Genomic DNA, 25,697 nt, shown 5'->3' on the forward strand with positions numbered 1-25,697 from the left:
CCGATCATCCTTAATCAGTGACTCGTCTGGCTCCGGCGAAGGCCTCCGAGTCACGGCAGTGGATTGCGACGGCTGCGTTCCAGAAGAGATCAGAGGGATCGGAGGAGCTCCCCTTTCTCTTGGATTTCTGCAGCCTCCATCCAGGGTCCTCATCACCACGGACGCTGCTCCCCCTCTTCCCAAAGAATCACGGACTCTGAGAAGTGAAAGAAAGGGCCACGCAGCCTAGTCCGGCCCAGCCCAGAAGAGGATACCGTCCCTGACAAATGGCCGTCGAGCCCCTGGGTGGGGAGCAGTTGCCGTCCCTTATGAAGGTAAGGGGAAGAAGTTTGCCAACGTAGCCTCACCAAGCACATCTGGTTGGAAGACTGTGTGTGACCGAGTGGTATGGAGGAAGCTCTTTTTCCACACGAGATAATCACTCGTGTGTCAGAAATCTACAAGAGGACAGCATGTGTCCGACACACAAGTTTGGAGAGGTTCCGATAGGATGGACAGCCGCAGAAAGAACGATGGCGATAAAGGTGATGCTTTATTGTTAGCTTGGGTGACAGATGCCCGCTCCGGTGATGTAGTAAGAAATAGGGTGTGTATGGATGGAACTGGGTGAAGGCCCCGAAGGCTGCCCCAGGAGCCTGCTTCCGGGCCTAGTCTGGGACACACTGGTGCTTTTCCCACACTTGAGCCCCCAGCAGCCGGTGTTTGCTTGATACGGGATTTAGGATTTAGGGAGACTCGCCAAACCCCCGCCTCGGAGGGAGACACATGGCCTCCATCTGGGCAGAGGGCACCTTGCCAGAACCACCGTATAAAAGAGGCTTACCGGGACTTCTAGGAAGCAGGTTGCCGGTTCCTTTTGAGAGGGCTGCTGTTCATAGTTTGCTCCATTTGGCGGATAAATGTCACGTCACACGCATGGGGAAGTTTGTGTTTAGTAACTGAGGAAAGCGTTTGAAGTAGCGTCTCTGCCTCTAAGCAGTTATCAGGCATCCCACCCTGCACCCTGTGCAGAAACTCCCCAGTCCAGGACAGCCCTTTCCGTTCCATGGAGGCCAAATCCCCCTCTCCCCGCAATGTCCGGCCATCATGCCTGCTTCTGGCCCTCTGGGGTCAAAGGGCCCAAAGGTCATTTCTCTCCCGCATGTCAACCCTCCAAAGAGGGCTGCTGAACATCCCCTCGAGAAGGGCGAGCAGGCTCCCCGGCCAAGGTCTTCCCGCCTCCGGGCTGGATGTCCCCATGCTCCTGAGACCGGGCCGCAGGCCCTGTCCCACCCCGTTTTCCTCCCGTGTGACCCCTCGTCCTTGTTCCTCTTGTGGGTCCCCATGTGTTTCTGGTATTCCCCTTCCTCTCTCCCTCGGCCCCCTTTCCAGAGTATGTGAGTGTGTGTGTGTGTGTATGTGTATGTGTGTGTGTGTGTGTGTATGTGTGTGTGTGTGTGTGTGTTGCCCTGGGAAACGAGGTAAGAGTCCACCAGTCTCTAACATCAGAGAAGTACATCTGGGCTTGCTCAGCCACAGAAGAGGCCCGGCTGGAGGCCCACTGCTCGACGCCCTTCTCCATATGCCAGGTGCCAACAGGAGCTGGAAGGAAGCTCCCGAGGGCAGGCGCTGCTTGCAGGTCCCCACCATTGATCACAGGGCCTGGCACAGACAAGGTGCATCCTCACTACTTGTGCTGCAATGAATGTGACAATGTGTTAACTTCACAAATTTTTTTATTCTTTTTTATATGCTGTCAACTTAACAATATATATTCTTCTGTTCTGGAATCTCATAACTATCTGAAATATATACGTATATATATATTTTTTTCCATTTCACAAGCTGCAGAAGAGAGACTCTGAGGAAGAGTCACAGGAAAATTCTGACTCCTTTAATACCTGCAACAAAACAAGAGTAAAAAAGGAGGTCAGGGCATGCAACTATATCGCCACCTGAAAAACACCAAATACACAACGTATGACAGACGACTACATGACCACGGGTACACGACAACAGATACAAGCAAATGGCACAAAGACTATTTTGTCTTTGCTCTTTGTTGCTATGGTTGTAACCCTAGCACTGACTGAATCGGGCAAGAGGGCTTTAGGGACCTGGAGAATTCTGGCCTGATCTAGTGTCACCTGAGGCTGGAAGGCCCCGTGTCACTAGTCCCCAAAAGGCAGCTTTGGGAGAGGAACCAGTAGAAAATCTGCAGGAAGATGGCCACCTTGGGTCCCCTGTGGGTGGAAGGCCTTTGGTTTTTTCCCTACATGTGGGCTCAAAGAAAAGGCATTCGGAAGGAGAGGGTGGGCAAGCTGTGCTGGCGCTCACGGCAATGCTGCTGGGAAGCAGTAGGAGTCCGGATCGCCAACCCAGCTCCTTGTCCAGATAGGGAAGCTCACCCTGGGAAAACTAAAGAAATGCACACAGAGACACACAGAGACAGACACTCAGCCACGTGGGGCTCAAGCCTTACTTAGCATGAGGAAAAGGGAAGGTCCTGACCACTTCTCCACCCTCCTCGGTAATGTCCTCGTAAATCCACTTGCGGTTGCGGCGGCAGGTGGGCCCGCACTTGGTGGACTGGCACTTGGGGCATGGGTAGAAACAGCCCACGCACATTCTATCCAGGCAGTCGCAGAGGTCTTCGCCATTCAGGGTCAGTCTTCCTTTCTTATCGTACTTCTGCATACCTTTCTTGCCCCGTGGGAGCTTCACAGCTGGTTGAACTGAATGAGGGTTAACTTGGTCCCTTTGCCCAGCCTGTTCAAAGGAGCTGGCTTGATCACTTTGCCCAACCTGGTCAAAGGAGCTGGCTTTGCCATAAGACCCAGCCTGGTCAAAAAAGCTGGCTTTGCCATATTGCCCAACCTGGTCAAAGGAGCCGGTTTTGCCATAAGACCCAGCCTGGTCAAAGGAGCTGACTTTGCCATAAGAGCCAGCCTGGTCAAAAAAGCTGGCTTTGCCATATTGCCCAGCCTGGTCAAAAAAGCCGGCTCTACCATATTGCCCAGCCTGTTCAAAAGAGCTGGCTCTGCCATATTGCCCAGCCTGTTCAAAGGAGCTGGCTCTGCCATATTGCCCAGCCTGTTCAAAGGAGCCGGCTCTGCCATATTGCCCAGCCTGTTCAAAGGAGCTGGCTCTGCCATATTGCCCCACCTGGTCAAAGGAGCCGGCTTTGCCATATTGCCCCACCTGGTCAAAGGAGCTGACTTTGCCATAGAGCCCAGCCTGGTCAAAGGAGCCACCTTGGACATAGGGCCCAACCTGTTCAAAGGCGGTGGCTTGGACATAGGACCCAGCCTGTTCAAAGGAGCCAGCTTTGCTATATTGCCCAACCTGATCAAAGGAGCCAGTTTTGCCATAGGCCCCAGCCTGGTCGAAGGTGCCGGCCTGGACATAGGGCCCAGCCTGGTCGAAGGTGCCGGCTTGGACATAGGGCCCAGCCTGGTCGAAGGTGCCGGCTTGGACATAGGGCCCAGCTTGGTCGAAGGTGCCGGCTTGGACATAGGGCCCAGCCTGGTCGAAGGTGCCGGCTTGGACATAGGGCCCAGCCTGATCGAAGGTGCCGGCCTGGTCATAGGGCCCTGTTTGGCTGTAGGGCCTGGCCTGGTCATAGGGGCCAGACTGGCTATAGGGGCTGATTTGGCTGTAGGATCCTGCCTGCTCAAAGAGGCTAACTTGACCATAGGATCTGGCTTGGCCATAGAGGCCGACTTGGCCACGGGGGCCGACTTGGCCACGGGGGCCGGTTTGGCCACGGAGGCCACGAGGGCCGACTTGGCCGCGGGGACCGACTTGGCCACGGATGCCGACTTGGCCGCGGGGGCCGATTTGGCCACGGGGGCTCTCTTGGCCGCGGGGGCCCTCTTGGCCGTGGGGGCCCTCTTGACCGCGTGGGATGACTTGGCCACGAGCGCCTTCTTGGCCGCGTGGGTCTTCTTGGCCGCGAGGATCTTCTTGGCCGCGGGGGCCTTCTTGGCTGCGGGGGCCTTCTTGGCCGCGGGGGCCAACTTGACCTCGGGAGCCTTTTTGGCCACGGGGGCCTTTTTGGCCACGGCCCCCACGGGGGCCTTCTTGGTCGCGGGGGCCTTCTTGGCCACGGGGGCCCTCTTGGTCACGGGGGCCTTCTTGGCCGCAGGGGCCTTCTTGGCCACGGGGGCCTTCTTGGCCATGGGGGCCTTCTTTGTCGCGGGGGCCTTTTTGGCCACGGGGGCCTTCTTTGTCGCGAGGGCCTTTTTGGCCACGAGGGCCCTCTTGGCCACGAGGGCCTTCTGGGCTGTGAGTGCCTTCTGGGCTGTAAGTGCCTTCTTGGCTGCGGGAGCTGGTTACATCACGAGAGCGTCCTGGGCCTCTGGGGCGTCCTGGGCCTCTGGGGCGTCCTGGGCCTCTGGGGCGTCCTGGGCCACGAGGGCGGCCCGGGCCTCGGGGGCGGCCCGGGCCACGACCACGGGTGCTGATCTCTTCTCCGGGACTGGTCTGACGTTCGCTGTCAATCGGCTCCTGGGGGCCCATCTGGACACGGGCACTTATCTGGCGGCGGGGGCCACTCCACATGCGAAGTCTGGTCCGGCCACGGGAGATGATCGGGCTGCCGGAGCCAGTTGGGACACTGAAGGTGACCTGGTCAGTGGAGCTGGTCACGTCACTGTAGGCAATCTGGTCAGTGGATTCGGTCTGGCCACTGGGGCGGGCCTGGTTGCTGGAGGCAATCTGGTCAGTGGATTCCGTCTGGCCACTAGGGCCAGGCTGGTCACTAGAAGCAATCTGGCTGTGACTGCCCACTGGAGTGCCACGCTTGGCCTTGCCATCCTGGCCAGGCTTCTTCTTCTGGCCTTGTTCCTTCTTGGCCTCGACTTTCACCTCAGGCTCCTCCTGGGCCACCTGCTTCTTGGCTGCCTTCTGCTGCTTCATCATAAGACGCACGGATTTCCTCACAACAACTACTTCTTTGTTTTTCTTGGACACTTTAGAACGATTGTTCATTTCTGTCTTGGAAGACAGCTTTTCTTGCTATTTCAGCCAGGATGGGACCTTGGGAAGGATAAAATGCACGTAGAGTCATTAGAGGCACGTGTATGGATGCTACTGTGGAGGGACATGGCATTCAGGAACCGAGAAAGATCACGGGTCTCGGCCTGGGTCTCTATAAAGAGGGGTCCTTGAGTACCTTCCCAAAGGGAGACAGGGAAGAGGGGGGGAAACCAGGCTGAAAGGGTGAGCCAGGCCTGGCTCAGGCCCCATCTCCTCTCTCCTCTTTGCTTCTTCTTTCCCTCCTTCCCAATTCTCATTCCCTCATCTGGCTTCCAAGGACTTACCGGGACCATCACAGCAGCCGGCACTAAGTCCCGAACGGGCTCCCCTGCCCTCCCTGCCAATCTCCTCTTGCTTTCTGTCTGCCTGCCTCCCGGTTTCCCTGGCTCCCCACTTGGGATCATCCATTCTCCCAGCTCTGGATGGAAAGAGCCAGCCTGCTGCTGCCACTGCTGCTGCTCTTCCTCCTCTTCCTCTTCCCCTCCTAGGCCTTCATCTGGCCCATCGTCCCTGGGCTTCTGGAAGCCCCCTCTGTGACCTCCCGTCAGACTCCCTTCCACCCTTGACCTATTCAAGCAACATTTTTACCCCCCCACACACTTAAGAGCTGAGCTGAGGAAACCAAGCTTTCCCTAGGGCTAAGGGGGGGCTGGGGAGAAAGCCTTCCCTGAGACCACCCTGCCTTCTCTCCTGCTGAAGGCACAGCCCCGGGGTGGCGGAGGGGCCGGTGGGTTCCCCGGGGATGACACTGAGCGGCTCCCAGCACCAAGGGCCAGGGCAGGAAGGCTGCCCCCCCCCCCCCCCCCGCCCCTGCTTCCTACAGTGAAGCCAGAGCCGGAGGGAAGAGGCGCTTTTCAGAGAAAGCCATGGAAGCTCCGGGGCAGGCTGGGTTAGGCTAAGACTGGAGCTGTGATTCCCTTGCCTTAGGGGGTCCCAGGCGAGGGGTCCTTCTGTGACTCCTCCCTTAGGAGGCGGGCACTTTCTCGCCAAGGAGATGCGCTTAGAGCAGAGGGAGCCCAGTCTCTGAGCGGGGGAGCCCCAAACCAGACTGACTTGGGACTGGGAACCCTGGAGCCGAATAAGCAAAGAGACTGCAAGGGGGATGATGTTCCTCTGTGCTCGCTTAAGTTTCGGGGAGCAGGACGCCTTTGTATTGGAGGTCCAGGCCCTGGTCTGGGGGCATCCCGAGAGGCAGTAGCTTGCCCAAGGCAAGACCTCCCAATGTGGGGACTGAGCTTTGTTGTAAGCGAGGGCTTGTACTGGGAGAGGGAGGGGTGATGACTAATGGGGGGGACGAGAACGTCATCTAAAAGGAACCTCGGTGCGCCCGCTCACAGAGCAGGGTGCTCTGTCCCATAAGGGTGGACAAGCCGCTGTTTCCATTGGGGGAGGGAAGGGGGATGCTGGGAATCACCAGACACAAACAGCCGGGTCCCTTTAGCCGCCCAGCTGGGGAAGGAACATGATGGGGTTCCGTGGGGCTCGCCAGGCTGGCCCTGGCGTACGTGACCCCCAAAAAGGCTAAGGCGGCCTCGTGGAACTCCTCCCTATCTAGCGAGAGGCCTCACCCTGTTTCATCTGGCCCCTTTCCCTCGGGTGCTGACTGAGCCCCTGCAGAAGCAATGGGCAGGGGAGGGGGGGCCAGGGCTGGGCTCCGAGGGAGATTCTCCCCCTGCCTCGGGGCCAAGGTCAGCCGCCCAAAGGGAATCTGGGCCCCCCGGCCAGGCCCTGGGGAGGGAGGGAGAGGAGGAAGGCCGACAGGGGTGGCCACTGACCGGCTTCTGACCCCGAGGGCCGGGTCCAGCTCTTGCCCCCCCACCACATCTGGGCTTTAAGCTCTAGGGTAACTTGCCTTTGGAGTCTTCTCCCAGGCTAAGCTTTCTCCTCTCGAACAAACCTGGAACAAAAACAGAAGCGGGGTCAGCGAGCGGGTTTGTGCCAAACCAGGAGCGCCCCCACCGGGGCCTCCCCAGAGCCTCCCAGTGCGGGAGACCGCGGAGGAACCATGGCCAGAGTGCACACCCTCCCAGCCGAAGGCCAGACCGCCGGGCAGAGCGTGCCCACTCTGGGCCGGGCACCCGGCCGAGCCACAGGAGAACCGACCGGCTCTGGCCCTCAGGGAGCTTACCTTCTGCTGAGGGGTTCCGCCTCGCCTCGGGGAGGAAACAAAACCCACCTCCTGGGAGGCCCGAATGGTTCCAATTCTCCCCTCCCAGTAGCCCACCCATCCAAGGTATGAATTCTTGGGGCTCCTATCCACTCCTTTTCTACCAGGGGAAACTGAGGCCCAGAGAGGCCCAACACACTCCTTACTCTCATGCACTTCTCCGACTGCAGGACTAGGGCCAGGACCCAGATTTCCTGCCTCTGCGTTCAGTGATCTGTCTGGCACTGGGTAGATAGAGGGGAGCAGGGCGGGGTGGTTTGTCCCGATGAGCGGGACAATCAACCTGGTCCTTCGTAGCCTGGCCCCTGGGCCGTCCCAGGACGCAACCAACAGGCTATGAGCCCAGTAGGGAGATGGCCATTTTAGGGGCTCTCGTCAGCCAGCCAATGGATGTAGGTGGTTGGGGGAGTAGCAGGGGAGCCAGGCAAGCAACTAAGCACCTTGCCTCAACTGGGTGGGGCCTCTCCCTCGTGGGCCCCAAAAGACAAAGGGCTTACCCGCCTCAGCTGTGGACCCCTCTGTCACCCCCTAGCTCCAGGTAATCTGGGGATCTCTTGATCTCTTTCCTTACTCTTCAGTAAGTATCTAGCATTTTCGTCATGTTTCCATGATTATTTCCATGCAGACCCCTCAGCCCTTCAGGAGGTACCATTTATACATAGATAAAAGGACAATCATACCCTAGCACTGAAAAGTTTAAAATTAGATTCAATCCCCCATTCTTGAACACACTAGAGAAACCTCCCCCCGAATCCTGCTTGGGCAAAGGACCCCATGTGGGCAAGACCTCCCCAGGCCCGAGTGGTCCAAGGCAACACCTCAAACTCAGTACCTGGGTAAAATACCACCAAAGGGTCTTCAGTGCTCCCAGAGGCTCCTTGTGGGGCTCCACTCCTGTAGACCCTGGCCCCAGGGGCCCTCTCACCTAAAGGATGAGAAATGAGGCCTACCTGTGGCAGGAGCCCCTCAGAGCCTCCCTGCCTCTAGCTCTCCCAAGGGAAGAAGGTTAGGAGCCTGCTCTGCCCTGTAGGGATAAAGGGATGGGGCAGGGGAGGGCCCAGGAAAGGGCTGGCACAGAGGGAAAGAAGGGGGGAGAAGGAGAGGAGAAGGGAGAGAGGAGGACGGGATGGGGAAAGGAGAGCAGAGAGGGGAAGGGAGGGGGAAAAGGGAAGAGATGAGGAGAGGGGAAGGAAAGGGGAAAAAGGGAAGGGAAGAGAAAAGAGGAAGGAAGGAGAAGAGCCGGGAGAAGGGAAGTGAGGGGAGAGGAGCAGGGAGGGGAGGAGAGAGAGGGAAAGAAGGAAGGGAGAGGAGAAAGGGGAAGAGAGAGAGAGGGGAAGGGGGGGGGAAGGAGGAGAAGAGGAGCCCAGGGAGAGCCATGGGTGCTGTTCTGCTCTCCATAGAGCACCTCCAAGAGGGCTTCCATATACCCAGAGGTAGAATTGGGCTGGAGGGGGGCTCACATGGTATTCTAGGAAAGCTGCCTCCCTCTCCCGAGCAGCAAACTGAGGCCGGGTGAGGGACGGGGCTGGGGCCTGCCTGGCTCATGCCTCAGAGGCCACATTTGAACCCAGATGCTGGGACTCCAGAGGAGGGTGCAGGAGGCTCTCGGGGGTTCTGTCTAGCCTGCCTCCCAGTTCCCCAAGCCCTGAGAAAGGCACCGGGTGCACCTGCTACATGGAGCCCCTGCTATGTGCCTGGCACGGTCCTAGGCACCTCGGTGCAAACACAGCTGGGAGTCTCTGCGTCCCACCTCCTGCTGTGGGGAGACCGAGGCCCAGATAGGCCTCTGCACAGTGACCTGACTCGGGCCCTGCCCCTCCTGGAGTCCCCTAAGCTCAGAGCCCTTAGTCCCCTCAGCAAGTGGCAGCTATTTATGTGACCTTTCATTTCAATCATGACCACATCCCCTCCCATCATCTCACACGGCCCCCACTGAATGTTTTCTGGAAGCTTCCCCTCCCCAATCCTGCTTGGCCAAAGGAGTAGGTGGCCATTAGGTCAAGGTCTGGCCAGGCCTCGGAGGCCCAAGGCGGCACCTCGCACTCAGACCCGCCTAAAACACCTCCATGGGGGCTTCCACATCCCCAGAGGCTCCATTTGGGGTTATGATCCCCACATCCTGGTCCCTGGGGACCCATTGAATGCCCAAGAGAAATGAGGCCTACCTGTGGCAGGAGCTCCTCAGAGCCTCCCTGCTGGCTGAGCCCTCCAGGGAAGAAAGGAAGGAGCCAGCTCTGCCCCCTGGGGATAAAGGGATGGGGCAGGAAGGGGCTGGCTCAGAGGGGGCTCCACAGGGAGGGAGTGCAGCCCAGAGAGGGCCCCGGGTGCTGCTCTGCCCCCAGCAGGATGGTAAGACTAGCAGAGCCCCTGGCCCTCATGGGAACCCAGGAACTCTTCCTTTTTACAGAGCAGGACACTGAGGCCCAGTGAGGGGGAAAACTGACCTCTCTCACACTGATAGAAAAGTCTTGGAAGGGATTGGGAGAGAAGTAGGGAGAGGGAGAGAGGAAGGGAGAGGGGAAGGAAAGGGAAGAGAGGGAGAAATGGGGAGGAGAGGGAAAGGGGAAGAGAAGGGGAGAAACAAAGGGAGGGAGTGAAGATCAGGGAGAGGGGAAGGGAGGGAGAGAGAGGTAAATAGAGGGGAAGGAGTGGGAGAGAAGAAGGAAGGAGGAGAAAGGAAGGAGAAAAGGAGAAGAGAACAGAAGGGAGAGAGACAAGTTAGGGACCGCAATTGCTCTCAGGCCTGCCTAAAATGCCCACATGGGGTCCCCTATCTCCCAGAATCTCCATTTGGGGTTATGATCCCCACATCCTGGTCCCTGCGGACCCATTGCATGAGCAGGAGAAATGAGGCCTACCTTTGGCAGGAGCTCCTCAGAGCCTCCCTGCTTGCTGAGCCCTCCAGGGAAGAAAGGAAGGAGCCTGCTCTGCCCCCTGGGGATAAAGGGATGGGGCAGGAAGGGGCTGGCTCAGAGGGGGCTCCACAGGGAGGGAGTGCAGCCCGGAGAGGGCCCCGGGTGCTGCTCTGCCCCCAGCAGGATGGTAAGACTAGCAGAGCCCCTGGCCCTCAAGGGACCCCAGGAATTCATCTATTCCTTTTTACAGAATGGGAAACTGAGGTCCAGTGAGGGGGAGGGACCTGCCCTCTCTCACACTGATAGAAAACTCAGAAGCCAAATTTGAACCCAGATCCTGAGACTCCAGAGAAGGGTCCAGGAGGCTGTCATGGGTTCTGTCTAGCCTGTTTCTCAAATCACCCACACATCTCACAATTTTACTATTTTAGCTTTATATAGAGAGCGCCGTAGCTTTTCTTTCTGTGATAAAATTTCCCTTTTTGCCGCAATAACCCATGGCACTGAATCAACTCTCTGGGTTTGCATGGATTTCGTTCAGTATCAGGCTTTTCCTCTTTTTGCCAGTCTTTACCAATTTCTTTTATGTTCTCAGTTATACTGGCGTGACCGATCATAGTAGCTTCTGAGAATAGTCTGATTTTTTTCTCTATTCATTGTATATCCATCTTGGCCATTTGGGATCTGGTCAATTTGGAATACGTTTTCTCATTCTGTCTGTTAATCATCTTCCCCGTCCCCTTTCTCTTCAAGCCTCAAGTCCCTCACTTGAAAAATGCCTTTTTTGGACTTGCTTTACCACTAAGGTAACCTTCCACCTCACATGATATCTAATATACCTGCCCTTCTTGCGGTCTTCATTTCTTCCTTTACAGTAGTATGGTGATGTTCTCTTCTCTAACAGCACCTCCTGCTCTACCTACCTTTAGCTGCTCCCCAGTTCATTGTCTGAGCCCCATTTTTTCCTATGTAAAGAGTAGGAGGTTGTAGTTGATCATTGCAAAGGTCACTTTCAGTACCGCCAGTCTCTGATTTTCCACCCTCTCATTCCCTACACACCATTTTTTCTTCTTCAAATGAATGGGACTGCGACTTCTTACAAGAAGACCGATTGAGAGCTTACATACAGGCCTAGTTCCTCATTTCCACCTCAGAGTACCTCCCAATGCACCCCGTTTCACCAAGAAAACTCAAAACTGACATGAGTTAAAGAACAAAAGCATGGCAAGGAAGACATCATGTGGCAAGGGGGTGGAAGAGGGAATAAAACAGCAAAAATACAGAGGAAATGAGCAAAGCTAATTTCTAATACAGTGAAGAAATATGGTGGGGTAAGAGAATCTCAGTCTGAAACTCCAGAAGAAGAAGGAGCTATTTCTGCCAAAACTCCAACTAGAATCCTAGATGACAATGCATTGAACCCGAGAGCTTCAATAGGTGGAAAGTTCAATAAAGGAACTGAAGGAAGAGAAAAAGAGTGAGATTAGAGTTCTTAACGAAAACCCAAAAGGACAATCGATGACTCAGAACAGAAACCGGACGGCCTCTCTGTTGGTCTTGAGACACAAGCTCCCTATTTTGCCCGAGCCAAAAGGCCCAATCACACCCGTCTGCCGTTCCGATGCCTCGTCCTCTCTAATCACCGAGAGAGCTTTGACCTGTTCTGTTTCTAACCGGGGCTGGTTGGCTGGCTTCCCTCGTGCCAGCCCGCCTGCCCCCTCCTCTCAGGAGCTCACGGTCTTGGTGCCACGCAGGAGTGCGCACCACCTCAGCTCTTTCCCTTCTGCCACAGGTGGTTTAGTGGATGGAGTGCTAGGCCTGGAGTCCGGAAGAACAGAATTCCTATCTGCCTCAGACACTTCCTAACTGCGCAATCCTAGGCAAACCACTTCACTCACGTCTACCTCGGTTTCCTCGACTGCGAAACAGGGATAATAACAGCACTTACCTTTCAGTGTCGTCGTGAGAATCAAATGAGCCAATATGTATTCGTAAAAGCACTTAGCACAGTACCTGGCACATAATAAAGGATCATTCCCCTCACCTTCCCCTCGCCCAGCTCGGGATTCCAGAGCTGGATCCAGCAACCTCGGCTCCCCCCTCCCCCCACCCAGTAGCAATATTACAGGAGTGTGTCACCACTCCCAGCCCAGAAACTAGAAAATCGAAGCAAAGCCATGGATACCATGAAAGAAAGAATGGATGAGAGAAAACTAAAAACATTTAATGAAATAAGCAGAAATGGTACAGCTCCTGCGACCAGCCACTCCTCTCATTGGTCCCAAGCTCTTTAGATTTTTGGAACTCACAAGGTTGCCACCAGTCCTATGGGATGCTCATTCACCTAAGATCGAGAAAGAACAAATCTTTTTAAAAGACGCAGAGGCAGCCAGGGGCCCTAGTGCAAGCTCGCTTCACTGAGGCCATGCTCCAGATGGGGAGCAGTGGTGTGGTTGCCATGGCACCAGGATGGAGAAGGACCTATCCTTTTCTACCCCTCACAGGAGTGGCATCGTGACGCTCAGAGAGTCACAGCCAAGAGGGCAGTCAGAAAGGAGGAGAGAAGCAGGAAGCTGGCAGCTCCCTTCTCTACATCCACTGAGTCATTAGCTTTTTCAGCTCAGCAGCCAATTAGGGGACACCTTGTCATCTAAAATTGCAAGCTATTCAGCCCTGACCTGGTCAGAAATGGCCAAGAGCCAGCCCCCAGATCCCTTTTGCTCAGCCAGAAACAGCTAGGGAATATTCCCTGTGTAACACATGTGACGTTCATACGTACGTACATGCATACATACATACACAGACACACTCACACACACCTCCCCCCTACGTGTATGTGGAGGATAGAGTGCTTTCTGGATCTAGCTGCGTATTTAGAAAAAAGCAAGGAAGAAGTGCTTCTCTGCTTTAGGTCTAGGAAATCTCTGCTTTGAATGGAATACAGTTTAATTACATTTTTAAAGCATTTATTTAAGTGCCTACAGAGTACCCGTTCTGGGGATAAAAAGGCAAAATGAAAGTAATTGATGCCCTAAAGGATCTCTTCTGGGAACAAAAGCAGGGGGAGGAAGGAACGTGTGTGTGTGTGTGTGAGTGTGTGTGTGTGTGGAACGTGTGTGTGTATGAATATATGTGTGTGTATAGATGAATATGTGTGAGAGCACACGGATTTTATATATGTATAGATGCATGTATATGTGTATATATGCAGTACACATGTGCATCCACGTATTCATTCATACTGTACTATATTCATACTATATATGGTACCTATTTATCTCTTTGTTCATATGTATGTGTGAATGTGTATTGTGTATGTTCGTGTATGTGAATTATGTATGTGTATATGAATATTTTATCTATTTATATGTGTGTATGTGTGTGAGTACACAGGTTTTGTGTATGTGTGTATGTGTGTGTAAATGTATATTAGGTATTCAAAATATATGGAGAATAACTGCACTCTCCTTCTGGTGGATTAAGAGTACTAGGAGTGTCAGGATCGAGCGAAGCCCCCCGAGTGACCCTTAAGCTGAATTTTTAAGTAAGGGAGGGACTCACCGATACCAAAATGAGAAGGGGGGGGGGTTCCAGCTCTAGGGGACTGGCTATGGCTAGGTGAAGTCCTGGAGATGACAGACCACCTACTATCTCAGAGATTCTGAGCAGATCCCAAAGGGAAAGGAGAGCCACGACCAGGCTAGGGAAATGAGGCTATTGTCTCGGATCAAAGATTTCCTAAGTTATTGGCCCAGTCGATGGCCGGGAGGCACTTCTTAGGTTAAGTCACCAGCCTTTCCTCCTCTGCCTGCCTTCGGCCCACAACATTGTTGCTTTACTTCCAGCACAGACATTTTGTCTTTCCAGGGTGTGCTTCCTCCCCCACTGAAAGTATAACTCTATTGATTCTCCCTCTCCCACTTGCTTCAGAGAAAGTACTGTTAATCTTAGCTCTGAGGGAGTGGGGAGGCTAGGTTTCCCTTCCAGTAAAGGGCTGGAAAAAATGTTACTTAAAAAGGCCAAGGATGTAGGAGAGTTTGTAGGACATAGATCTTAACTTCCAGGAGTCTGGCGACGGGCCAGATGATGGGCAAGCAGGGTGGAAGGAGAAGAGAAGGGAGCATCTGGGGCAAGGAAGATAGGCAGGTTGGAAGCTTCCACTTAAGGTTGGAAAGAGCGGACGACCGGAACTGGGGAGCCAGGGCAACAGGAGGGTAGACGGACTAAAGCAAAAGAGGACCGGCAGTTCCTACCCAGAGGTTACGGGGAAGTTTGGAAAGGAGAGAAAGAGATAAGAGGTGTCAGACACACGTCCTACACTCAAACAGCATCGATTTCAGGGATGTCCCTCGTTGGGGGCTTGCTTTGGCTGGGCACTGTGTGATCTGGTTCTCTGGAAAAGGAAGCCAGTAACTGTAGCCACGACAACTGGTCAAAAATAATGTCATTCCTGCTTTGTGTCAGAGGGTAAAACGGCCCGGGGAGTAGAGAAGCCCGAGGGACAGATTGTGGCTAAGTAGTTAGAAAGCTTTCTGACCCCCAATGCTGCTCAGCAGTGAAACAGGGCCACGGTAAGGGCGGGAAGCGGGCAAGAGGCTTCCTTGGGGTTTATTGATGAGCTCAAAAGTCCTTGCCAACTCAGATTCTCTGACTAGCTCAGAGTCGGGAAAGCCCATTTAAGCCTCAGTGCCAGTTCCCCATCCTAATACAGAGCTGAAGCCAGGTCAAGGAATGAGAATTGGAGAAGAGAGGATGACCAAGAAAGGAGAAACAGGAGACATATCCTGAGCCAGGTCTGCCTCATACTTGAAGGCGATCTTCAAGTTGACCTTCCTCTTCCTCCTTTAGGAGGTACACAAGGGCTCTCCAGTTTCAGAGGCCCATTCTTAGCAGTCAGGCCCTGTCAGTGTCCTTGGGCCTTGGGCCTTCTCCAATCCTAAATATGACTTCCCACCACATTATAGTGATGCTTTTGTACCCCATATGTATCCCTCAGGTTCAGCAGCAACTTATAAAGAGGAAAAGGAAAGGAGAGAGCGGAAGTACTTGCCCAGCAGTGACCGAAAAATGAGTGCACAGGCTGCATTGCAAGGTGAAAAACCCAATGACAAGAAAGAGGAATCAGGTCACGAGGGGGCTTCCGTGGAGAGCTGCGAAATGGGAGACAAACAAGTTCAGCTAATAGTCCAACAATTTATGTCCTTACAAGTGCAAAACACAGTAGTTCAGCCAACGGCTGCCATTTCTGAAACCAGGAGGGAAAGCGAGGCGAGCGAGGAAGCCTCCAGGATTTCCAGTACTGGGTTCCCAAAGTTAGACCATCGTTTCCTGTTTAGAAGACGCATGAGGGTCAGGAAAGAACGCAGAAAATATGATCGCAAAGGCAGGCTGCTCTGCAGTGGAATTGATGTGTGTCACTGCTTGCAGATTGAGTCTTCGGGATGTTTCTATCCATGCCCTAGGTGCACCTCCACTAAAGGTGGAGTCAAATGCTACTGCAATCGCAGATGGGTTCTCAAGAAGGCCGAGGATCATCCCGGAGTTTCTGTGGATACATTTTCATCCACCTTCTCCCAGTAAGATCACAGTGGCACTCGGCTCCCTTTTCTTTCTACTGCTGAACCGTACTCTTTCTTAGTTAAGTTTTAAGGCGTGGGCAAAGAGCTGAAATGGTCTTACAACAACTGATCATTCCAGCATTAGGAACCAACAAATGCCCCATCCCCTTAAGGATATGCCATCAAAGTTTTTCTTCTTCAGTTTAGGATTGCTTTATGCAGAAAGCAGAATAAATCATCTCTGCCCTGTCACCATTCCATCTTCAGTTATCACTAGAGCCAGTTCAGAAATGTCTTTAGATTTCAAAAAGAAAAAGGAGCCTTAATTTTTTAAGCCAATGGTCAACTTGGATGCTATAATTAATACTTGAAGATTTAAAAAGAAAACCAAACCCCCCAAAACTCACCGACCACCCAAGACAATTTGGGCATACTTATAACTTGGTGAGACTAGAAATAGTTGATTGTTTTTAGGGTATTAGTAAGTTTTTGCCTGTAATCTTTTTTTCTCCTTCACATTGTTACAGGCTTTTAGAGAAATGTGAATTCTCTGATTTTGGTATGTCAGAGGACACTTGTGTTTGAAACAAAAATAAAAACAATTTGAAATTGAAAAGTATTTGTTTTAATCAGAAGCATTTGGATCCACTTTTTAAGTGTTTGGGGGCTTTGCCTCGAGACGAGCTTAGCAGAGTTCCGGGCAGTCGTATCCAACTGGCTGTGCTGAGGGACAGGCAAGACTGCCTCACCAACAGGGGCAAGATATGAACTAGACTAAAGTATAGATCCGGTCCAAAGAAAGGGAAGATGGAGGAAAAAAGGGAAGAAGGATCGAGCCTAGGGAGATGCAAGGGAGAAAGTAGGGCATAAAATAGAGGAGGATGAGGAAGAGAGAAGTGCTCGGGAAACAGGGAAGAGGTCAGTGGAGAGAAACAGGGGAGAAATGGGGAGGAAAGAAAAAGAAAGAGAAGGGAGAGAGGGGAAAAGGGAGGGAAAGAAAAGGAGGGAGAGAGGGAGAGGAGAGAAAGAGGGAGACAGAAAGAAGGAGGGAGAAAGGGAGAGAGAGGAAGGGAGGGAAAGAGAGAAGGAGATGAAGGAAGATGAAGCGGGAGGGGGGCAATAAAAGAGGAAGAAAGAAAAAGTGTGTGTGGCATTCATACCAATGAGAGCCCCCAAATGAAAGTTGTAGGAACACAACAAAAAGGCAGAGACCTTCATTCTACCACCTGGCAGGCACCAGCACCAGCAAAAATGTCACCAGAGTGGGACATCAGACACACTCTTACCAACAACTTCCTGAAGGCCCACACTGGCCTTTCATCCTGTGCTCTCTCCATTTGGCCACCTCATGGCTCAGGGCCTCCTAGACACTCCCCAAGATATATACATTTTCACTGGGCCCGTTTCCCTTTGCTGTCTTAGATTCCATGGTAAAGTTTGGTTCAGACATCGAAACAATCACCAGAATATCTGCTCCAGGGCCAACCTTCACAGACTCTTCCTATCTATTGGCAGATGAACCCCACAGCACAACGAGTGCCAGAGCTTCCTGGCAGCTCAGTCTACAGTCATGTGGCACACTTCCCCCGTCCAAGGGGGAAGGAGTTGGAAGTACAGCAATGAGCACTTAATTGGATCACAGATTCAAAGGAGTCAATTCCCTTTAATATGCCTACCTTTCTTAAGCACCTAGTCCGTGCCAGCTCCCAGGGCTATCAGGTCAACAAGAAATGGCCTCTACCCTCCTAGAGCTTACGGTCCACTGTGTGTGTGTGTGGGGGGGAATGGCAAAATCCTAGAGATATAAGTGAATAATTGAAAAATAAATCAAAGTACTTTTGGCATAGAGGGAGGCAGGGCTTACTAACCAGGGGTGGTGGGACCACAAAAGGCCTCTTATAGGAGTAGCACTTAATCTGAGCCTGATGGGAGTTTGGGCTTCCACAAGGAAGAGTGAGGAAGAACATTTCAGGCACTGGGAGTGAGGAAGAAACCAAAACTGCAAAGTGGGAGACAGGATGTAGCACAGGGGGAAACATTAAGAAGGCTGCTTGGGTTGGAAGGTAATGTGTCCGAGGGAAGGATAAACAATGAGCCTGGAAAAAAAAGGATGGAGTCTCACTAGGAAGGGATCTAAATACCATATAGGAGAGCTGTCTTTTCTCTTACAAGACACTGAAAGCACTCGTTTCTCCAGTAGGAGAGCGAGCTGATCAAAGCTGGGCTTTAGGACTACCTGTTGGTAGCTCTGTGGAAGATGGATTGGAGAGAGGAGAAGTTGGATGCGGGGAGACCAAATGGGAGGCTTTCTCTAGACGAGAAGCAACTAGAGCCTCAACTTAAATGGTTTGGGAATGAATAGAGGAAAGGGGATGGAGGGGAGAGATTTTATGGAGGTAGAACTGACAATGGTTAACATCTGATCCGGATATTGGGGTGAGGGAGAACGAGGAGCCACAAATAGGTCCGAAATTTGGAATCTGGGTGACAGGAAGAATGGCAGCACCTTCAAATGAAAGAGAAGTTAACCCCTCCAGTGCTGTGGCTCAGCCCTCCTGAGATTTTCTAAGGGCAGAGAGTTTCTGAATATCTACATATTTCGCTTTTTCTTTTCCTAGCCAAAGTGTGACATTTATGCAAATGGGGAGGTCAGAAGAGGAAGGGGGAGAGGAAAAGTACGGGAGCAGCATCCATGATAAAAGCTGTGGGAATAAGGCAGAATGGTCCACATCTACTTATACTATTCCAACTGGGATACCAAGATGTCCAAGTGTCCTGCAAAAAGTTGGTGTCCCCAAAACATTCGATCCATGTTCAACCACTAGGGGGACACTGTTAACCACTAACCTGATCGGAGTCAGTAGAAAGGTTCAGGACATGGGACTCTCAGTTCTCCCCTGGAGATTACTGAACTGAGCTGTACTGAAGAAACACAAGGTATTGTCAGGCTGGCTGTGGTTCAATTCTGTTTTTGGCTGGGCAGCCAGGTGACTCAGTGGATAGAGTACTGGGCCTAGAGTCAGGAGGATCTGAATTCAAATCCGGCCTCAGACAATAGCTGTGTGACCTACGCAAGTCACTTCACCCTGTTTGCCTCAGTTTCCTCATCTGTAAAATGAGCTGGAGAAGAAAACGGCAAACCACTCCAGGATCTGTGCCAAGAAAACCCCAGATGTGATCGAGTACTGAAAGGACAAAGCAACAATTATTACGGTTCTCAAAAAGTTGCTGACTTCTCAGCTCTGCCTCTCTGGTAATCACATCTACATAGATATAAGTTTAGCAGATAAACTGAATACAGATTTATTCAATCAGAAGCTGTGTAAGCCCACATTCTACCTAAAAGCCTCTCTTCCCCCCCCCCCCCAAATCTGCTGTATTTTTTGGAGCTCAAATCATGTGAATTTTATTTGTTTTTTAGTCATGTGAATTTTAACATAATGAAATCACTCCCCTCAAGAACAGACAGAAGATGGTCAATTCTCTATAGATCTATACTCTCGAAAGAAAGATAAAAGCAACAAATAAGACATAAGAAAACACTTACCCTTTAGATATGTACCTTTTCAGGTACCTTCTCCCAGAGCTAGAAAGTTTGCTCATTGTTCTTAGACCATGACTAACCAGAGAGCTGTAAGAATTACATGGATGAATTTGCTTAGTCAACCCCAACCCTGGTTGACCCTCCTAGAAGAAAAGATTGTTGGCAAAACTACACAGTTTACAACTTATATTTTACTTATCTATCTTTTAGAAAGGTTGTGAGATGAAGAGATGACTCATGTTCATGGTGGCCCTAGGCACAGACTAAAGATCCTGTGCTTTTTTTGGAGGGGGGGGGCAGTGAAGAGTAGGGATGGGAAGAGGAGGGCTATTTATTTTTTCCAGGCTGGAATTGCAGCGACCATCACTGGCCCAATTCCAGTGCAAATGAGCATGAAAGCTTTAACCTGCTCCTCTTCTGGCCCTGGGTTGGTCTACCTCTCCTTAGGTAACCTGGCAGCCTTACCCTCTTTGGACCTCAACACATTAATGCTCGAACCCTAACACAGAAGCAATGCATAATCTCGGCCTCCCTAACAGTAGGGACACAACCAAAGCTGTTCTATTTAATGTCTCATTGCTGATAGGGCCCTGCCTTTGCTGCCTTCAATCATCTTTCTAGGGGTTGACCTGAGGCTTAATAGTAAAGGTATGGTATAAAATTCTGTGCCGAGGCACAAGCCTGCCGGAAATAACTTTTATTCATTTAGATTATTCTAAGCATTGTTTGCCCAGAGAAAGGCCAAAATGTTAAAAATGAAAACATCCCAAACCATGTGATTATCTCAATAACTGCAAAAAACCTTGGAAAAAGTACATTCATATAGATAAAAAAAACTTATAAAATATGGACAAAGAGGGATCTGTTGAACATCATAAAAATTTTATTATCTAAAACCAAATGCACTGGAGATTCACTAAAACCTTTTCCAATAAACACTAGAGGAAAGCACAGGATGCTGCTTCTCTTCAATATTATTTGATACAGTTCTAGAAGTGTGAGAAATAGTGATAAAACAAGAGAAAGAAAGTAAAGGAATAAGGATACATAACAAAGATATAAAACCATCCCTATTTGCAGAGGTTCAGATGATTTACTTGGAAAATCCTAGAGAATTAGCAAAAATACTAAATGAGACAAAAAACAACTTTTCCTCTCCCCCATCAACTGTATTTCTATATAATAACAAAATATAACAGGCAATAATAGAAAGGGAAATCTTATTCCACTACCAAATGCATAAGTGTCTGGAGATGAATCTACCAAAGCATACAGAAGACTTGTATAGACTTAATTACAGAGAAATAAAGAAGAACATAATAAAAAATGACAATATTACCAAAGTTAATTTACACTTTTAATTCTATACCAATTTTCAAAGGGATTTAAATAGAACTTGGTAAAAAAAAATAAGATATATTTGGAACCACCCCCTAAAAAAGATCTAGAATAGCATGAGAAATTATGAGAAATAGGAGAGATGAATGACTGGCAGGAATGGCACATCCAGACCTCACAAAGTTATAGACCAGCAGTCATCAAAATTATCTGGTATTAGTGAAAAATAGGATGGGAAATAAGAGAAACCAACTAGATAAAACAGAATCAAAACTGATAGAAGTGTTTGATTAACAGGAAAGTGACCTATGAAAGAACTCCCTATCTGATGGGACAACTGGGAAGCAGTCTGGTTGAAGTTAGGCTTAGACCAACACTTAGTACCACGTACCACAATGCATTATAAATGGATGCGTGACCTTAATATCAAGATCATGCTACAAAAACGATAAGAGAAACAGCTCATATACCTCTCACTGTTAAGGGTAGGAGACAGATTTTTAACCAAACAAGGGACAGATGCAATTATAAAAGATAAAATAGCTAACTTTTACTACATGAAACTGAAAGGCTTCTCCACAAATTAAATTAATATACCAAGGATAAGAAGGGAAGCAATAGAAGGAGGAAAAAAAACCCTTTATAACAAACTTCTCTGATAAAAGTTTGGCAACCAAGATATGTAAACAATTAACAAATACATGTAAGACCGGTGGCCATTTCCCAGTAGATAATAAACAATTAACAAATACATGTAAGACCAGTGGCAATTTCCCAGTAGATAACTGCTTAAATTATATGAGCAAACAGTTCTCAAAAGAATCGCCAACTATTCGCAACCGCAGGAAAGAATACTCCAAGTCACTAATAAGAGAAATGCAATTCAAAACAACCTTGAAAACTGGCAAAGATGACCCAGAAATGACAAAAATTAATGTTGGCAGGATTGTTAGAAGACGGGCACTCTAATACATTGCTGGTGAAACTAAGAACTGGCAACAATTTGGAAAGCAACTGGGAATTGAATAAATAAAAGTGACTACAATCTCCACATACTTTGATCCAGAGATTCCACAGGACCTGGCTATCGATAAGAAAAATCCCCATAGACACTAAAATATCGATAGCACCACTTTTTGTGATAACAAGGACTTTGGAAGTGAAGTAGATGCCCGTTGATTGAAGAATGGCTAACAAATTGTGGAACATGAATACAGTGGAATGCTACTGTGATGTCAGAAATGAGCCGTGATGAATATAGAGAAACATGGAAAGATCTCTATGAATTAATGCTGAGTAAAGTAAAGGAAGGCCAAGAAAACAATATGCACGATGTAAATAGAAAAAAATCCCACCACACATATGCACAAAATCAGAAGTGAATGCTGCCAAACTCTAAAGCTCAAGCATGATTGGGGAAAAAAAGATCTGAGAGGATACTCCCAACCCATCCCTTTGTGGAAGGCCCATAGGTACTGCACATTGCCAGCATTTTCATAGTTTTTATTGTATCCATTGGTCCTGCTGATTTTCCCTGTGTTTTCTGTATTAAAAATACACTTTGTTACATTGAACGGCTCTCAGAAAGGGGGAGGGATAATGGAGAAAACTTTGAAGATATAAAAAACAAGACATCATGAAAAACATTAGCTAAAATATAAATAAATTCACCACAGTTTCTAGGCTGAGTACTGGACGTACCACAGAATGAAACATACCCTACCCTCCAGATCACATGCTAATGAGGGGGACAACATGTACTTGTATAAATAGATGCAGACTAAAGACAAGGCAGCTGGGGAATGAGGAAAAGCTTCATTCTGTGAGGCAGAGGTGAGGAGGAAAGTTATTCCAGCCAGGGACCAGTGCAAAGGCACAGAGATGGGACATGGGGTGGGGTCTGTGGGGAAAGGAGAAAAGGCCTCCACTTATCCATGAATAGCTCATTTAGCTGAATTGTAGAGTACTGGAAGAGGAATGATAATTAGGGTGGAAAAATAGGCCAAGATCAGGTTGTATAAATCTTTAAGCCTGGGTCTCTGTTTTGTTGGTCTCTGGCTCTAGACACTATTGTTGCTAGGTCTATGTAACTGGAGGAGGCAGCTGGTGGCACAGTGAAAAAAGCACTAGACTTAGAATGAGGAAGAGCTGTGTTCAAATGTGATCTCAAGACACATACTAGCTACCCTCTTGGTCTGCCTCAGTTTCCCCATCTATAAAACGGAGATAATAACAGCACCTACCCCCCCCCCAGGGTTGTTGTGAAGATCAAAAGATATAATTGTAAAGAACTTTTCTACTTTTTAAAAAAGCTCTTTTAAGACAGAAATAAGAATGGATTGACTGTAGGACAAACTTCTATTGTAAGTGCATCTGTAGGTAATTATTTCATAACTTTATCTCAGCTTCACTTTTTCTTCCATGACTTTTTTTTCCCAAATCACACACTCTGAATATATCTAGCAAAAGTTATCTAACAAACACATTTTATTTTTCCTTTGTTATTAGATCCTAGATTTGAATGGTGCCGGGGGTAGAGGGGTGGAAGGTGGCGGGTATGGGTAAAAGCATGATGACTTCAGCAGCCTTGAAAAGGACAAAAACATTCCTATGTGTCTTCTAACTGGCTCAACTCAAAAACTGGCAAGGAACAAGAGGATTTAGAAAATTCCATGTTGGCCTAAAAAGTCAATTCCAAATGGGAGGTGCCATTACTTGCAAAAGAGAGCAACTTTTGGAAATGAAAACGCTATATAATGACCATAGGAAACACCACATAGTTTTGATTAATAGTACTTCATTAAAGAAATCACAGAAAAAAAAAGTCTGGCTTCATAAGATTGTTGTTTTTTGAATGAACAAAAATTGCTTCTGGCAGGCTTGTACCTAAAGTACAGCATACAGAATTTTCTTCCACAAAAGGCCCCAAATCTCAGGTTCTATAATGAACATCTTAGCACCTTTTAACTAAAGTGAAACATCCCTGGCGAATTTCTGTTATAGTGGAAAGAATGGAGAATTCCTCTAAAAGTTGCCACAACTCACAAATGGCTGAATTTAAGGGTCATCTGATGTAAAGTTTAACAACTAGTTTGCTGAAAATGCGTCATACATTTTAAGTTAAATTTGAATTGTTATTATTTTTGCCATCATTTTCATGCCTAGAGCAGGGCTTCTTAAACTTTTCCCACGAGTGATCCCTTTTCAGCTGAAAAAATTTTTATGTGACCCCAGGTATACAAGTAAATGAAACAGGTGTACAAATCAGACATTTACTTACAAGAAATCACAATTTCACGAATCCCGCGTTCAGTTACAGGACTCCACGTGAGATTGCCACACACGATTCAAGAAGCTGGAGGCTAGATAATGAAGAAAATAGTAAATTAGGCCCCAAGTTTGATGGTTTCAACAGCATACCCTGCCCTGTCCCCTTCCCCCATCCTCTACCCCCACCCCCCATCCTGGGTAACACAAGACATTTTGCCAAGACCTAGACTATACTCAAAGGGACCATCCCACGAGCAAAGCTATGGTCCATGAAAAGACCTAAATGTCTGAAAGTAAAGGGCTAGAGGTGCAGGATGAAGACCTAATCACAACCACAAAATTAGTCAGCATTTATCCCACACTTTAAGCTTTAGCAAAGTGCCTTACATATACTATCTTAGTAGGTGTAAACCCTGTAAGGCAGGTGCTTTTCTTATTCCCATTTTACATTTAAGAAAACTAAGAATTAAAGAGACTGGCTTACCCAAGATGACACAGCTAGTAAAGTGAAGGTTGCAGGGGTTGAAGCCCCAAATATATTGGGGATCCTTCTCGGTGTCCCGAGCTGCCTCAGAAGATTCGGACCTTCTCCCAAACAAGCCGGCTGCAAACTAAGTTCCTGAAGAACTAGCGATTAACAAGGGGGAGGACAGTCTTATTTAGGGGAGGAACAACCTCGTGGGTTGAACTGTGCAGCTTGGCTTCCCAATTGGATACAGTAACTGTGGGGTCAAGATAATACTGGAAACTCCCCCTCCTTGCTTGCCTCACAGGCTAACTGTGCAAATTCAACAAGGGCCCAATGCAATGAAGAACCATTGAAGTTCAACAAGGGTGCTCTCCTGCCAATACCTTTTCCTAGGACTCTCCTAGCTACCAAGCACCTGTTCTTTCATTGGGGTATCATTCATCCCCTAGATAAGTGTCTGATGCAGGATATGAAGTTAAGTTGTCAATAGCTCATCTTAGCACCTATTAAAATGTTGACAGTTCCCAAGAGATAGAAAAAAGGAGGTTTGAGAGCCCCCAAATAGGTAATGCAAAATAAGAGGGATGGCTCATCGGTGCGTTGTGTCGCCTCTCTGTTCACAGATGTGGGGCCGCAAGTTGGTGGGCCCCAAAAATGTGCCCTGTGGGGAACTGGGCAGGTTCATGGCAAGGAGCAAAAGGCAGACACAACTTATTCTTCTTAAGATCAAGCTGCTGGGGAACGTGAACCCTTGTATTACTGAATAAAAGTGGACCCAAATACATGGAAGTGTGTGTGTGTGTGTGTGTGTGTGTGTGTGTGTGTGTGTGATATGCTTTTCATAGTAAGAGAAGTCTAGTGTTTTATTATTGGGCATGTTTCAAAAGGAAAAGACCAATGGATCACCTCACTGGCCTTGGCAGAATTTGGCAGAATTCCTGTAAGATGGCACGAGTCACCGAACTGGCTCACATCTTCCCAGAGCAGTGGGGATCTCTTCTGGCTGGGCCTTCCCCCATCCCCTCCTCTGCCCAAAGCCCAGGAGACCTCAGACACATCTAGATACACTCCAACTAACAAGAACCACAGCCACTGTCCTACACTCTGCCTTCCCCTCCTCCCAAGCTGCCCCAAGGCAGACACTGAAAGCCCTTCACAACTCACTACTCAGATCTTCCCATGCTACCCCTTGGCCAGGGTCTCCCACACCTCCGCCGAGCCCTCCGAAGACAGAAGTGGGCACAGCTTCTGCTGGCAGCCCAGACCAGCAAGCGAGGCTGAGGGCCTCCTCATGGTGGGGGGGCCTTACCTTCTACAATTATGCCTTCTGTAGGCAAAAGATTCCCTGCTGTGAGCCCCCTTCCTATTCATTAGAATCGTCTCAGAGAAACTGAGGCCTGGGGAAAACCTTAATTTTGAAACACCAGAATCACATCCCAGGCCACTGCCAGTCAGCTTCACTGAGGTCTTGCTACAG

General features: G+C 49.6%; 2 protein-coding genes across 6 annotated transcripts in view; one reads left to right on the forward strand and one right to left on the reverse strand.

The window, feature by feature from the left end:
- LOC127542933 (paraneoplastic antigen Ma6E-like) overlaps positions 1-25,697 on the forward strand; it is a 151,887-nt gene that overhangs the window by 82,602 nt on the left and 43,588 nt on the right. The gene's annotated exons all lie outside the window — the stretch shown is intronic.
- Positions 1,708-24,389, reverse strand: LOC127542932 (collagen alpha-1(I) chain-like). Of its 2 annotated transcripts, XM_051968850.1 has the most exons (6): positions 24,236-24,389; positions 23,762-23,843; positions 6,872-6,916; positions 3,181-5,019; positions 2,462-3,144; positions 1,708-1,880 (listed from the first exon to the last, which is right to left on the reverse strand). In XM_051968850.1, the coding sequence occupies exons 4-6, from the start codon at positions 4,969-4,971 to the stop codon at positions 1,874-1,876; spliced, it is 2,481 nt and encodes an 826-aa protein (XP_051824810.1). In that variant the 5' UTR covers positions 4,972-5,019; positions 6,872-6,916; positions 23,762-23,843; positions 24,236-24,389; the 3' UTR covers positions 1,708-1,873. The 2 variants fall into 2 exon arrangements, with proteins under 2 accessions (XP_051824810.1, XP_051824809.1); XM_051968849.1 differs by having other exon boundaries at positions 2,462-5,019.

The sequence above is a fragment of the Antechinus flavipes genome, chromosome X (assembly GCF_016432865.1).
Source record: "Antechinus flavipes isolate AdamAnt ecotype Samford, QLD, Australia chromosome X, AdamAnt_v2, whole genome shotgun sequence".
NCBI lineage: Eukaryota > Metazoa > Chordata > Mammalia > Dasyuromorphia > Dasyuridae > Antechinus > Antechinus flavipes.